Source organism: Pelmatolapia mariae, linkage group LG3_W (assembly GCF_036321145.2).
Source record: "Pelmatolapia mariae isolate MD_Pm_ZW linkage group LG3_W, Pm_UMD_F_2, whole genome shotgun sequence".
Taxonomy (NCBI): Eukaryota; Metazoa; Chordata; class Actinopteri; order Cichliformes; family Cichlidae; genus Pelmatolapia; species Pelmatolapia mariae.
The window spans coordinates 35,240,926-35,256,860 of record NC_086229.1 but is presented as its reverse complement, the minus strand read 5'-3'; the positions used below and the strand labels follow the sequence as shown (position 1 = coordinate 35,256,860).

The window sequence follows — 15,935 nt, the reverse complement described above, 5'->3', positions numbered from 1 at the left end:
TCAGCAAAACAACGTTGGTGAAGTCTGGAGAGGCCTCAGAACCATCTCGGGCCACAAACATCAGAACTCTCTGCCTGGGAGGGATGTGAGGTGGGCAAATGAACTGAATCATTTCTTCAACAGATTTGATTCAGCCATGAGGCAGTCTCCAACATCGGCTGCAGACTTACCCACCCCCACTGCTGCTGTTCCACCTCTGACACCTCAGACACTTCACACCTCCTCTATTCACCCTGCTCACTCCTTCCCACCCCCAACAACAGCATCCAATACACACTCAACACAAGGCTCCAGCCTGTCTCTCTCAACCACCCAGGTTAGGAGGGAACTGAAGAGGAGTAAAGCCAAGAAAGCAGCGGGTCCAGATGGCATCAGCTCGAGGGTCGTCAGGTCCTGCGCAGACCAACTGTGTGGTGTGATGGAGCACCTCTTCAACCTGAGCCTGAGGCTGGGAAGAGTCCCACAGCTCTGGAAAACCTCCTGTGTTGTTCCAGTGCCAAAGACTTCACGCCCCAAGGACCTCAACAGCTACAGGCCGGTGGCTCTGACATCCCACCTGATGAAGACCCTGGAGCGGCTGGTCCTGGCTCAGCTTCGGCGCCTTGTGAGCTCATCACTGGACCCACTTCAGTTTGTCTACCAGCCTGGCATTGGAGCGGATGATGCCGTCATTCACCTCCTACATCGCTCCCTCGCTCACCTGGAGACCACTGGAAGCACTGTGAGAATCATGTTCTTTGATTTCTCCAGTGCCTTCAACACTATTCTTCCCTTGGTTCTGAAGGACAAGCTGGAGAACTCAGGAGTGGACCATCACCTCACTACCTGGATTTTGGACTACCTCACCGACCGACCACAGTATGTGAGGACTCAGGGCTGTGTGTCGGACAGGGTCGTCTGCAGTACGGGGGCCCCACAGGGAATGGTTCTGGCTCCGTTCCTCTTCACCATCTACACGGCAGACTTCTCCCACAACTCCACCCAGTGCTTCCTGCAGAAGTTCTCTGATGACTCTGCAATAGTCGACCTCATCATTGATGGGGACGACAGGGAGTACAGAGGACTGACTCAGGACTTTGTGGACTTGGCCAGCTGAACTACCTCCAGATCAATGCCAGTAAAACCAAGGAGCTGGTGGTAGACTTCCGCAGGCACAAACATCCTCCACTGCAACCACTGAACATCCAAGGTATGGACATCGAGGCTGTGGACAACTACAGGTACCTTGGTGTTCATCTGAACAACAAACTGGACTGGACTCATAACTCAGACGCCCTCTACAGGAAAGGGCAGAGCAGGCTGTACCTGCTGCGGAGACTCAGGTCGTTTGGAGCGGAGGGCCCACTCCTGAAGACCTTTTATGACTCTGTGGTGGCCTCAGCCATCTTTTATGGTGTGGTCTACTGGGGCGGCAGCATCTCTGCTGGGGACAGGAAGAGACTGAACAGGCTGATCCGTAGGGCCAGCTCTGTTCTAGGATGCCCTCTGGACCCAGTGAAGGTGGTGAGTGACAGGAGAATGGTGGCTAAGCTGTCATCCCTGTTGGACAACATCTCCCACCCCATGCATGAGACTCTGACAGCACTGAGCAGCTCCTTCAGTGGGAGACTGCGGCACCCACGGTGTGGGACGGAGAGATTTCGCAGGTCTTTCCTCCCCACTGCTGTCAGACTCCACAACAAAGACTTTAACTGATCAAACACACACATGTGCAATAACACGAAATGCAATACTCGTTTTCTGAAAAAGTTTTATTTTTTACTTGGTTGTATAAAGCATTTGCATTCTATTTTTATCCTATGTATATTTTATTCTATTTATTCTACTGTATATAGTATTTTATTCTATTCTATTCTATTCTATTCTATTCTTATTGTATTCTAATTTTGTTATATATCTTTTGCTCTGTCCACTTCCTGCTGTGACAAAACAAATTTCCCACGTGTGGGACTAATAAAGGTCATCTTATCTTATCTTATCTTAACTGTGTACAGTTCTTCCTCACAGTTCTAACGGTGTGTTCACACCGAACGCGATAGACCTGACCAAAGCGTCTGGTTTACATGTAAAGTCAATGGAGAATCGCGATTGCGAGTCCCACGAAAATTGAGAAGCAGATTTGCGTCACGAAAACGCGTCAAACGCGTGTTTGGTGATGTAGCTCTGACCTAGGTCAAGGGGGCAGATCCAGCCAAAGCTCTTCATACTTCATTCAATATGGAGGAAAGGCTAATCAACGCCGTAGCAAACCGGAGCTGTACGACACCAGCTGCTTTCTGTACCGAGACAGGAATGCAAAGGACCGAGCTTGGAGGAAGATATGTGAAGAGATCGGGAAACCTGGTAAGTTCATTCATTTCTCTTTTTAAATTTTTGACTTACCCGGAGAAGCTGCACAAGTAGTAATAAGATGGCACTAGTACAAGACAACCGGTTTGACCGGTTTTGTGCTTGTGCGCATGCAAGTTCATGTGTGGAAACACACAGGGCGTCAGAGGGGTTATATGAGTTCATGTGTTTTTAACTGGGTTTTAATTTAAACAAACCATAGGGTTTTTAATTAAACTATTTTTATCACTTTGGTATGTCTCAACATTCAATTATGCAGACATAAGCATCCTTAAGAGCAATTCTTTGTTTTGCGGGCGGAGTGGAAGGCGTTTTGCTTCGCAGTGCACCTTAACAAAGCGGAGGTGCTTTTTATTTACATCTAGTCAAAAGTGTTACTAATTGTGTTTTAATCACACTAATTTTATGATTCTGACAATGTCTCAACAGACAGCGATGCAAACATTTGATTTTAAAAACAGCACAAATGCGAATTTCTTCTGAATGGGTAATTTCAGCCTTCATGACAGTTCACAAGCGTTTCATTTAATAAAACCACTAGTTTTAATTTAACTACTTTTTACGCATCTACTGGGTAGATTGATGTAGGTTGGGTAGGTTGATGCGATCATTTTATTTAAAAATTGGGAAAGGTGGTTCGACAAAGTATTGACTCAGGGGGCTGAATAATTACGCACACCCCACTTTGCAGTTATTTATTTGTAAAAAATGTTTGGAATCATGTATGATTTTCGTTCCACTTCTCACGTGTACACCACTTTGTGTTGGTCTTTCACGTGGAATTCCAATAAAATTGATTCATGTTTGTGGCTGTAATGTGACAAAATGTGGAAAAGTTCCAAGTGGAAAAGCGAATACTTTTGCAAGCCACTGTATACTCATGCTAGCAGCCACTATATGACCAGCTTCTTAAGATAAGAGACATAAACTTTGTTAACGGTATACCCAAATCTCTTGCTGATGACAACCTTCTGCCTACAGACAAGAACAATTTGTTAATTATAGACGATGTAATGAATGATGCCGCTAACAATTTAGAAGTACAAAATGTGTTCACAAAGTATCTATGTATGTACAAAGTATCTATCCTATGTGCATCATAGAAATTTGAGTTGTGTATATATCTAGTTCAGAATTTGTTTATTCAAGGAAAATCCAGTAGAACCATTTCCTTGAACACTAACTACCTAATATTGTTTAAAAATCTGAGAGATAAATATCAGGTTATGCTTTTAGGTAGGCAAATGTTTCCTGGTAATACTAAATGTTTTATAGAATCGTTTAATGATGCCACATCCACAACATATGGGTATCTTTTAATAGACTATAAAGCTAAGACCCCGGACCAGTTAAGACTCAGAACAAATTTACTATCAGACCCTCCGGTTGTTTACATTCCAAAACAAAAATCAGCAAAGAGGTGAAAGGATGTCATCGCGCATGCAGAGGAATCTGTCTCTGTTGGAGATGATATACAGGGCTCCTCCTACTCTACGCAGAGTTATTATTAGTAATTCAAACTTAGATTTTATCAATGCATTGTGTGAGATAGTCTTTAACGTATTGCATGGTAACATTCCACTGACCAATCAGAAGTACAAACAGCTAAAAAAGAAAAAAACAATAATCAGACTGATTGCTAACAAAAAGATCAAAACTTTGAAAAAGAGAAAGACAACCAATCTGGAGGGTTTTTACTACCGTTATTAGGGGCTGCAATCCCTTTCATAACCAGTCTGATAGCAAACAGGTGAAAATGGAACATGTGCAAAATATGTTTTTGGTATTCCAACACCAGTTGGACTTAATAAAGCAACAGCAGCAGCAGCAGCACACCAGCAGCATCAGACAACAGGCTCAGAATGAGTTGGACAAGGAGATGTTACAAGATTCTGACATAGATGTGCATGAGAAAGCTAAAAAGTACAGCGATAATCTCCATAGATACCTTACGCTTGTGAGACAAGGTGCCCTTGAAAAGAACGTATTGTCTTTATCACTACCTGAACAATTTAATAGGGATGTGCAGCCCCAGTCGGCGGACACATCGCCTGTTCATGGTGATGCAGGGGTGAGGGATCTTGTTGTGGAGAATGTTTTAACACACATACCTAAAAGGAGTATGAGGAATGCAGAACTTATTCTATCAGCGGTGACCCTTTCGCCAGACTTGATCTTTTACAACGACAAAGGCGAAATTGTTGTTGATTAACACACCATCCCTAGTTCACACATTTATGATCTAATTAAAGCCGTCACAACCACACACACACCTTCTGAGGGTTTGAGACCTATCGGCTGGACAGAGTTTTTAAACGCTGTCTCAGATTTAAACCTACTGTTATCAGCCATATCTAACACGGGCATATGTAAGACCGTCGCCATGTATAAAACCAGTCACACCCTGGCTGAAGACCCTGGTTTTTTAAAACACACACCAAAAAAGAACACCAGTGGCGAACCGCTGCGACATAGTACACTAAAAAAAATAAAGAATAAAAAAACAAATTAGAGGGGGGTCCTGTAGAGTGGTTTGATTTTTGAATTCAGACTTTTTTTTATTGCAGCTGAAATTGTTTTCGGCTAAAAATATTTGCTGTTTGGTGTTTTTCTACTGTAATTTCTTTTTCACTTATTGTTGCTAAATTGTTTTGTTTTGTTTTCTTTTATTACTTTTAAATATTTTATGTCTTTTATTACTGGTTAATGTTTGATTTTTGTATTTCTGTTTAAACAAAGTATGTTGTGAATACATATATGTATATATATATATATATATATATATATATATATATATACACACACACACACACACACACACACACACACATATATATATATATATATAGATATATATAATTTGAATTCTCCGAAGCCTCTCACATTATAAGCCCTTTCTCGAATTTCAAATATAGATTGTAAATTTACAGGTAGAAGTTTATTAAAGGCTTTGTATAAGATTATGGATGTATTCTAATTAACCAGATCTTGGAATTTAAGTAACTTTGCCTGAAGAAAGAGTTTGTGAGTATGATCTAGATAACCAACCTTGTGAATAATGCGTAGCGCTCGTTTCTGTACTGTGACTAATGGATTAGTTGTGTTTTTATATGTGTTTCCCTACACTTCCACACAATATGTAAGATATGGAAGAACCAGGGTACAGTACAGAGTACGAAGTGCATCTTTATCGAGGTATGGTTTCACTTTGTTCAAAACTGAGAGGTTTCTGGAAATTTTGGTTTTTATGTGTCTGACGTGGGGTTTCCATGAAATTTTGTTATCAATTACGACTCCCAAAAATTTGTTTTCACTCACATTATCAATTGGTACACCTTCAATGATAATTGGTAATTCTATATTATATTTTAAATTGCCAAAAAACATTGCTTTAGTTTTATTTATGTTTAATGATAATTTATTTATATCCATCCATTTTTTAATTAAGTTTAGCTCCCTGTTTACGGTCATTACAAGATCAGTATAATCATCGCTACTGAAAAATATGTTTGTATCATCTGCGAACAGTATGAGTTTAAGTACTTGAGAAACATCAAAAATATCATTTATGTAAACATTGAAAAGTTTTGGTCCCAACACTGACCCTTGGGGAACACCACATGTAATACCAAGTTTCTCTGAATGGTAATGCCCTATGCTAACATATTGTTCCCGACCCGTTAGGTAACTTTTTAACCAGTTACCAGCTTTCCCTCGAATACCATATCTTTCCAATTTATCCAATAAAATTGAGTGATTGATTGTGTCGAAGGCCTTTTTGAGATCAACAAAAATACCAACTGCATATTTATTTTTATCCATTGCATTAGTAATTTCTTCTACTGCCTCAATTGTCACCATTGAAGTGGTTCTTTGCGTTCTGAAACCATACTGACCAACATTTATTATTTGATGTTTTTCAAGGAATTTTTCTAATCTTGAATTAAAAAGTTTTTCTAAAATTTTAGAGAATTGTGGCAGTAGAGAAATAGGCCTATAATTGGTAAAACTGTCTTTGTCATTGCTTTTGTATAGTGGTATTACTTTCGCAATTTTCATTTTTTTTGGATAACAACCAGACTGAAATGATAAATTACAGACATATGTTAAGGGAGTAGCAATATTCAGAATAACCTGTTTAACTACAAACATATTTATATCATGATAATCCATTGAAGACTTACTTTTACATTTTAATGTGATATTTATTACTTCTTGCTCATCTGTAGCTGAGAGGAACAGTGAAAAGGGATTTGATTTTATATTACTGATTTTTTCATCTTGTTGACATGGTATGTCCGCTGCTAGTTCAGGGCCAACATTTATAAAAAATTATTGAATCCATCAACAATATTACTCATGTTGTGATTTTCACCATTTGCATCAATGAAATATTCAGGATATGATGTTCCAGAAAATCCTTGTTTAATTAAGTTATTTAACACATCCCAAGTTCCTTTTATATTGTTTTTATTTTCTTATAATCTTCTTCTATAATAAAGTTGTTTACTCGTTCTTATATTATCAGTCAATTTATTTCTATATGCTTTATATCTTTGTTCCACTTCTTTTGTTTTCACTTTGATGAACTGTTTATACAGATTGTTTTTCTTTTTGCAAGCATTGATAATTCCTTTTGTGAGCCAAGGACTTTTTATCTGTTTTTTCTTTGTCCTGTGTTCGTTTACAGGACAATGTTTATTGTACAGTGAATATTTCTAGGAAATTTTCATAAGCCTTGTCCACATCTGACTCTTCATACACCGAACTCCAAGTTTGTTGCGCTAAATCGAAATTGAAAGCATGATTTGCTTCTTCATTTATTGTCTCGCTGTGTATATATGTATATGTGTGTGTATATATATATATATATATATATATATATATGTATATATATGTGTGTGTGTGTGTGTGTGTGTGTGTGTGTTTATATATATTAAAAAAACACCCACCTCGCCCCTGCGGGCGGTTTATCCTTCAAGCTCGGGTCCTCTACCAGAGGCCTGTAAGCTTGAGGGTCCTGCGCAGTATCTTAGCTGTTCCCAGGACTGCGCTCTTCTGGACACAGATCTCCGATGTTGTTCCCGGGACCTTCACCCTCCACATCCTCTCGAGCTCTTCCCTGAGCCCTTGGTATATCTCCTCCAGCTTCTCGTGTTCCTTCTTCCTGATATTGCTGTCATTCGGAACCGCTACGTCGATCACTACAGCCATCTTCTTCTGTTTGTCTACCACCACTATGTCCGGTTGGTTAGCCACCACCATTTTGTCCGTCTGTATCTGGAAGTCCCACAGGATCTTAGCTCGGTCATTCTCCATCACCCTTGGGGGCATCTCCCATTTTGACCTCGGGTCAAAGATGTTCCTGTACACTATGCCGGCCACTTGGTTATGGCGTTCCATGTATGCCCTGCCTGCTAGCATTTTGCACCCTGCTGTTATGTGCTGGATTGTCTCTGGGGCATCCTTACACAGCCTGCACCTGGGGTCTTGCCTGGTGTGATAGACCCCAGCCTCTATGGATCTTGTACTCAGAGCTTGTTCCTGTGCTGCCATTATTAGTGCCACTGTGCTGTCTTTCAGTCCAGCTTTGTCCAGCCACTGGTAGGATTTCTGGATATCAGCCACGTCCTCTATCTGCCGGTGGTACATACCGTGCAGGGGCCTGTCCTTCCATGATGGTTCCTCGCCTTCCTCCTCTTTCTTGGGTTTCTGCTGCCTGAGGTATTCACTGAGCACGCTGTCAGTTGGGGCCATCTTCGTGATGTATTCGCGGATGTTTCTTGTCTCATTCTGGACTGTGGTGCTGACACTCACCCGTCCCCAGCCCCCTTCCTTCCGCTTAGCGTACAGCCTCAGGGTGCTGGACTTTGGGTGAAACCCTCCATGCATGGTCAGGAGCTTTCTTGTCTTTATGTCAGTGGCTGCTATCTCCTCCTTTGGCCAGCCTATTGCCCCAGCAGGGTACCTGATCACGGGCAGGGCGTAGGTATTGATGGCCCGGATCTTGTCCTTACAGTTCAGCTGACTCCTCAGGACTTGCCTGACCCTCTGCAGGTACTTGGTAATTGCAGCTTTCCTAGCGGCCTCTTCATGGTTCCCATTCGCTTGCGGGATCCCCAGGTACTTGTAGCTGTCCTCTATGTCTGCAATGTTGCCTTCTGGTAGTTCAATTCCCTCAGTTCTGACTACCTTCCCTCTCTTTGTTACCATCCGACTACACTTCTCCAGTCCGAATGACATCCAATGTCATTGCTGTATAGCCTGGTAGTGTGTATCAGTGAATCGATGTCTCGTTCACTCTTGGCATACAGCTTGATGTCATCCATGTACAGGAGGTGGCTGACAACCGCTCCGTTCCGTAGTCGGTATCCGTAGCCAGTCTTGTTAACACTAGAAGTCCCAGGCTTTTCTAACCCTCTGTCAGCCAAGTGGAAGCTAACTTGGCTAGTCTGTTAGCATCAATTCATATGTAAATTGGGTCGTTACCTGACAATTGTGGAGGGGAGTGGGGGTGTGTGAATGATTGCGAATTTCTAACTGCAAACTGCCTCTTTGTTTGTGTGTGGGGAGGGGGAACTGCTAAAAGCTGTGAACTTCATTTTGTGTTCGTCTTGATGCATTCTCAATCATCCAGGAAAATAAATCTCCAAAAGATTTAGTGATAAAAACAGTACAAAAAACCCAAAAAATATTTCTACAAAAACAACCATTTGTACACATATTTACAGATAATAATAAAAAGTGAGTGAGTACATTTCAATCACTCAGAATCCTGGCACTGCCATGGTATCTGTAGTCTGCATTTACCACATGTGTATCTGTAGCAGTGAACACATCGCACAGTGGCATGATTGTTCTTGCATTTGTGTTTGACCTGACACGTGGCTCTTTTTCCAGGGCTAGGTGTGGAGGGTTGTGTCCGAAGCAACTGTTCTTTTCTTGCCTTCTTCCCAGCCATATGAGAGTTAGTCAACTCTCTTGCAAACTCCACCAGGAAGTCCACCCGTCTTTCCTGCGTCCCGGTGCATGCTTGATACAGCACATGTGCATTCAGTGCTGCCATGTCAATCATGTTATAGGACCGTGTACTCCCGCACCATCTGGTCCATCACATCCACGCCACACTTTGTGGTGTTGTAAAGGGTGACAGTGTTTGGCTTCCTTTTGGTGGTGTTATCAGTCTGAACCACGCTGTGCATGCTGCTAAGAATATAGACTGTCTTCTTCCGTTTGGCCGCATACGCCGTCAGCGTGGCAGCAGAGGTTGAAAACACCTAAGAAATAAGATAAATTGTTATTTCCATAGCACTTTTACACACAATGAAACACATAAACATAGAACCACAAAAGACCTGCAGCCTACCTGAGTGGTGAATTCATTGCGATTTGTGTATCTAGCGGATTGAGGAATTTCCCGGCGAATCTTGCTGACTGTGCCGAGGATGGTGGTTTTCCGTCTAAGAAGTTTTTGCGCAAGTGAAAGCGATGTGAAGAAATTGTCCGTGGTAACATTTCTGCCCTTGTCTAGGAATGGTTCCATCAGCCTCATCACTACATTTTCAGACAGTCTCTCCCCACTGGGACGATTGGGGTCCTTGCCAAGATATGGGAGGACATTGCAAATGTACTTGGATTTTAGGTCGCAGGCCACCCAAAACTTGATCCCAAACTTGTCAGGTTTACTTGCAATATACTGCAGGAAAGAGATGGCCTCTAGTGTTGTACGCCACATCCCCATTGAGATCCTGATGAAGGCTCTTAGGGTCCTGTTGATCTTGTACAATTCTAGGCATTCCAGTATCCAGCTGTGGGGCATTGAGTCATAGGCCTTCTTGTAATCAATCCAGGCTGTGCACAGGTTGGTCAGTGTATATATATATATATATATATATATATATATATATATACAGTGGGGCAAAAAAGTATTTAGTCAGCCACCGATTGTGCAAGTTCCCCCACTTAAAATGATGACAGAGGTCAGTAATTTGCACCAGAGGTACACGTCAACTGTGAGAGACAGAATGTGAAAAAAAAATCCATGAATACACATGGTAGGATTTGTAAAGAATTTATTCGTAAATCAGGGTGGCAAATAAGTATTTGGTCAATAACAAAAATACAACTCAATACTTTGTAACATAACCTTTGTTGGCAATAACAGAGGTCAAACGTTTACTATAGGTCTTTACCAGGTTTGCACACACGGTAGCTGGTATTTTGGCCCATTCCTCCATGCAGATCTTCTCGAGAGCAGTGATGTTTTGGGGCTGTCGCCGAGCAACACGGACTTTCAACTCCCGCCACAGATTTTCTATGGGGTTGAGGTCTGGAGACTGGCTAGGCCACTCCAGGACTTTCAAATGCTTCTTACGGAGCCACTCTTTTGTTGCCCGGGCGGTGTGTTTTGGATCATTGTCATGTTGGAAAACCCAGCCGCGTTTCATCTTCAAAGTTCTCACTGATGGAAGGAGGTTTTGGCTCAAAATCTCACGATACATGGCCCCATTCATTCTGTCCTTAACACGGATCAGTCGTCCTGTCCCCTTGGCAGAAAAACAGCCCCATAGCATGATGTTTCCACCCCCATGCTTCACAGTAGGTATGGTGTTCTTGGGATGCAACTCAGTATTCTTCGTCCTCCAAACACGACGAGTTGAGTTTATACCAAAAAGTTCTACTTTGGTTTCATCTGACCACATGACATTCTCCCAATCCTCTGCTGGGTTGGTTTTTACAATAGCCATAGCAGGGAGTCTTTGAAGCCGCCCTGTGGTTAGGTGATCATAGGGTAACACACCTAGGAAATGTGTTTTTATTGATAACGCTGCCGATCACGGCTGATAGTTCTATAGTGTTCATGACCGTTTTTGTCTCAATAGTTGTCCAAGAGCACCTGTCTCATGTTAGATATTTCAATGACTGAATCAAATACAGAATAGTACAAGAGGTTCACTGTACGGGGTAGTGGATTTCTGAAACGGGTTTCCAATCTCATGTTCCCAGTTTTAATTAACGACACATTCCCTGAATGTCCTTCGTCAGCTGAAATGGATTACGCTGGTAGGAGCCAATGTATGCTTCGTTGTCTATGAATGCAATGATGACAAATTTAAGTATCCTGCCCATAAATAAATTGTCATTTGTTGATATTCGTGCCCCAGCTTGTATGGAGAAAGTCTTTAAAGATACTCTGTCTATAGCATATTTTGCGTTTGCATGGTCCAATGCCTTGCTGTGTGCAAGTCTGACGCTCCGTGATACACTAACTTTCTTGACAAAGAGACTGGCTGAGACAATTTTAATTCTGTACGCATTGGCATCCGCTGTCATGAGAGCAAATTCGTCTTTAGAGCGCATTCAGCTACAGGTCGATTCCATTAAGTAAGTTTTTCTTGAAAAAACAGGTATCTTATTACCTGGGTAAACATGTGCTGAAGCATTCGAGAAGAGGCTTACATAGAAGCCTGCATTGTTGTTCTTTTTATTCATGCTTTCTCAGTATCTGCACAGTGCTGAATGAATGTGTGTAGAGCTGCGTCATCTGAGTTAATCTGTCATGGTCCTGGGTCGGTGACCCAGTGTTTTTAGTTTCTTGTGTCTGAGTTTTTGTATTATGATCTTAGTTCCATTTGTTCCCCCAGCTTATTCTTTAGTCCAGTGTCTTAGGTTGGCTTTCTTGTATTCTCTTTAGTTCTGAGTATTTAGTAGTTGCCCTCTGTGTCTCTTTGTTGTTGTTCTCTGTGTTTCTTAGTTGCTCTGTCTCCCCTAGTGTACTTCGTGTCTGTGCTACTTCCTGTTTTACTTTGAAGGTTCATGTTTCTTGTGAGTGTATTCTACTTTGCTCCCTCGTCTCATCAGTTCTGATTTCTCCCAGCTGTGCTCCCCTTCTGTGTCTCATTCCCCTCGTTACTTCCCTGTGTATTTTAGCCCTGTGTTTCCCTGTGTCAGTGTCGCGTTCTCCCTCATGCTGTGTGGATCTCCCTGTGTCTCTCTGTGAGTTTAGTTTGTGATTTTCCAGTTTAGTTTAGGTTACTTTTGTATGCTTTTCCCAACCAGCAAATAAAGCTGTGGTTTTGAGTTCATCCCTTGTGTCTACGAGTTTGCGTTTGGGTCCTCTCCCTGCCTGCCACACAGCCGAAACATGACATAATCACGCCTCTACGATGTCTTTTTCTGGAATCCATGAATTAAAGCTGGCGGGCCATCCTAGCCATTTCACTAGCACCTGCTTTTTCCGACCCACTTTTTTTCTAGCCAATATGTTTTCAATTTTAAATGTTTTATTTTCATCAACAACCACACGTTGTATCTCAGGCTCATAAAATGTCCCTTTCAATACCTCTCCTGCTATATCTGTCTGTACACTGGGGGCTATCTCCCTATATGCTCCTTGACTGTGAAAATCTCATCGGTGTAAGTCTGCTCGTATGCTTTTCGAAACACTCCTCTCAGTTTTGATATTCGTACAGTCTCACCAATATTAAATTTAAAATGCAGTTCCCTCTGAGGTCTCGTTTTGTACAGCGCATTAAAGACTGACTTCTCATTATCCTTATTCACCTCTGCTGGAGCCATTTGGATAGACCTGTGATAGGCATTGTTATATGCTTGTGTGAGATCTGGTATGACATCTACATATCTCCGGGAGTTGGCTGATGTTAAGTACTTCCACATTCTACCCTTGAAGCTACGATTGAATCTCTCAACAATATGGCATTTAACCTCGCTTGCTGTTGAGAAATGCTTGATATTATATCGCTTCATTAGCTGTTTAAAGGTTGTATTATAAAACTCTTTGCCTTCATCTGTTTGCCTACGCCCCGCCCACACAGACACAGCTCCTCTCTAGAGCTAAACACTGTGACAGTGAAGCAGGTGAAGAGTAATAAATAAGGACTTTAACAGCAAACAAAGGATTTCATAAGCTGATGTAGAAACATGTAGAATGATGGTGGCAGCTACAGAAACAGGTCGTTAAAGCCTGTCTCCTTTGCATATTCCATACTTGATACTGAGAGTTTCCAGAAGAGAAAACATCAAACATGCCTCCAAACAGGTGACGAGTCAGACTGACATCGTTTCTACAGAGACCAGTGTGAGCTCTCAGCAGATTACTTCAATATGAAGGACAAACAGTGAAGCAGGAATGACTAAACCCACTAACAGTCTGATATCCCTGTGTTCCTGTTGTTCTACAGCACAGGTGTCGAAATCCAGGCCTCGAGTGCGGGTGGCCTACAGGTTTTAGATGTGTCCTTGATCTAACACAGCTGATTTAAATGGCTAAATTACCTCATCAACATGTCTTTAAGTTCTCCAGAGGCCTGGTAATGAACTAATCATTTGATTCAGGTGTGTTGACCCAAGGTGAGATCTAAAACCTGCAGGACACCGGCCCTCGAGGCCTGAAGTTCGACACCCCTGTTCTACAGCATCATCAATGCTGCTCCACCACCATCACTGCAGCTTCTGTCACGTCATGTGTCGCTCTTTGACTCAGACTGGAGAAATGTTAAATAGCTAACATGAAAAACAGTCAAAGCTTCATACAAATTGTGTGTTCTCAGTATGAGATGAGTTTGGTAGTACTGTGTGTGCACAGATGGACTCCACAAGAGATGTCCTTTATGAATAAACTGTGAAAGTTTGTCTAACCGTGGGAAACATTTCAGAGAAGGCTTCTAAAGACTGCCCACCTCTCAGACTTAGTTAAAGATGCTGGTGCTGTCCACAGATCAGCTGATCCGGTGGGTCTCCATGATCAGCTTTGTTTCTTGGAGCTAAAGGCTGAGCCCTTTAGAGCTTCAGTTTATCTACTGATCAGAAGATCGTCATCAGTGACGCAATCATTAAAATACTCTTGTTAGAAATGTACAACTTTAATGTGAAACATTCAGAGTTTTTTCTCTTGTTGTGTTTGTTTGAAGCTGCTTCCTGTTGGCTTCAGCTTTTTGGAGTTTCCATTTTCTAAACTTCTACATTCTGAACCTTCTTCAGCTCTGAACAGATTATGAAACACTGAGTGATTTCAAGCTCACACTTTGTCTGATAAACCTACATTTTTCATTCTTTATACAGATTGATGGAATGTGGTTTGTCAGAGGTCAGCTGTGATTATCTGGTAACAGCTCTGAAGTCCAACCCCTACCATCTGAGAGAGCTGGACCTGAGTAACAACAACAAGCTGCAGGATTCAGGAGTGAAGCATCTGTGTGGTTTCCTGAAAAGTCCAGGATGTGGACTTGAAACTCTGAGGTCAGTCAGCATGTTTTAGTTGTGCTGAGATGAGTATGGTGTGAAAGTTGTGTTGACACTAAACTGCAGACATCAGGCTGATATTATACTGATCCACACTGAGGATCTTCATGGTAAAGTCTGTTTTCTTCTTCTGACTGCAGCAGAACAATGTTCACATTTCAAATCTTCAAAGAAGAAGAAGAATCCTCCATAGGATAATTCACTGTGAAACTCTCCAACTCTTCATTCCACCTTGAAGTCTGTGTGACACTGAAATCCAAACCAAAATGTGCATTTGCTTTACAGACAGCAGTCCAACACAAACATACACACATCATTCAAAACACAGTCCAACATCCAAATCTCCTCCACTGCCAGCATGAATGCTGGATAAGAGAAGGAGGAACACTCTGACATTCAGGGTTAGAATGAGTTTCATTAAGCAGACTGTGAAGATCAAAGCTGCATTAGAAGCTTACATGAATGAATGAGTGGACAGAGATCATCTGAAGCACTTAAGCTTCAATTACTATCGTCCATTTGCTTTAACACCCATAATTGCCAAATGTTATGAACAGCTCATCATGTCACACATTAAAGCTGCCATCCCTGCAGACCTTGATCCACACCAGTTTGCATACACGGCAAACAGGTCGACAGAGGGGACGCCATAATAACAGCTCTTCACACAGCCCTCACACACCTTGACAGTAGTAACACCTATGTGAGAATGCTGTTTCTGGACTTCAGCTCTGCCTTCAATACAGTTCAACCCCACAAACTGGTTAATAAACTAAGCAACTTAGGGCAGGGCTCTAGAGTGAAGCATCTGTGTGGTTTCCTGGAGAGTCCAATGTGACCAAATGCGACCAAATATTTTCGGGTAACAAAAAAAAAAAATCTCTGCAACTGTCCATGTGGTCAACAACAGACACACATTATGCCCCTATCGTGGACTAAACCAATCAGAGATAGTCAGGGCCGGGACCTCTCTGATTGGCCGTGGTCCAGTTGAAAGTGCAGGTGGAAGAGAGAGGTGAGTAGCTTGAATAAGGCGATATCAATTCATTAACAGATTCCACACAAAGACGTAAACACAGAGCGGACCCGGCACATCAGAATCGGCTTTGTCTTTCTCAGCTTTCTCACCCCACGGCCCGAACACGGACACGCTGTCGGAGCTTAGTGATTCTGATGCGTCGGGTCCGCTCTGTGTTTACGTCTTTTTTGCGCTAGATTCAGAGCTCCAGGTTTTGTCTCTCTCCAACCAAAATTCGCCGAGCCAGCAGCAAAAGAAGCAGCAAACTGCGCTTCATATTTGATCAATGTCGTCATGAAAAAGCAGC

The 15,935-nt window shown here is 42.2% G+C and overlaps 1 protein-coding gene across 1 annotated transcript in view; it reads left to right on the top strand.

The window, feature by feature from the left end:
* Nucleotides 1-15,935, top strand: part of LOC134622284 (NACHT, LRR and PYD domains-containing protein 12-like) — a 1,346,881-nt gene that overhangs the window by 341,144 nt on the left and 989,802 nt on the right. Inside the window, exon 13 of the mRNA XM_063467996.1 lies at nt 14,431-14,607. Within this exon, the coding sequence (XP_063324066.1) occupies nt 14,431-14,607 (177 nt within the window). The remainder of the gene's footprint in view (nt 1-14,430; nt 14,608-15,935) is intronic.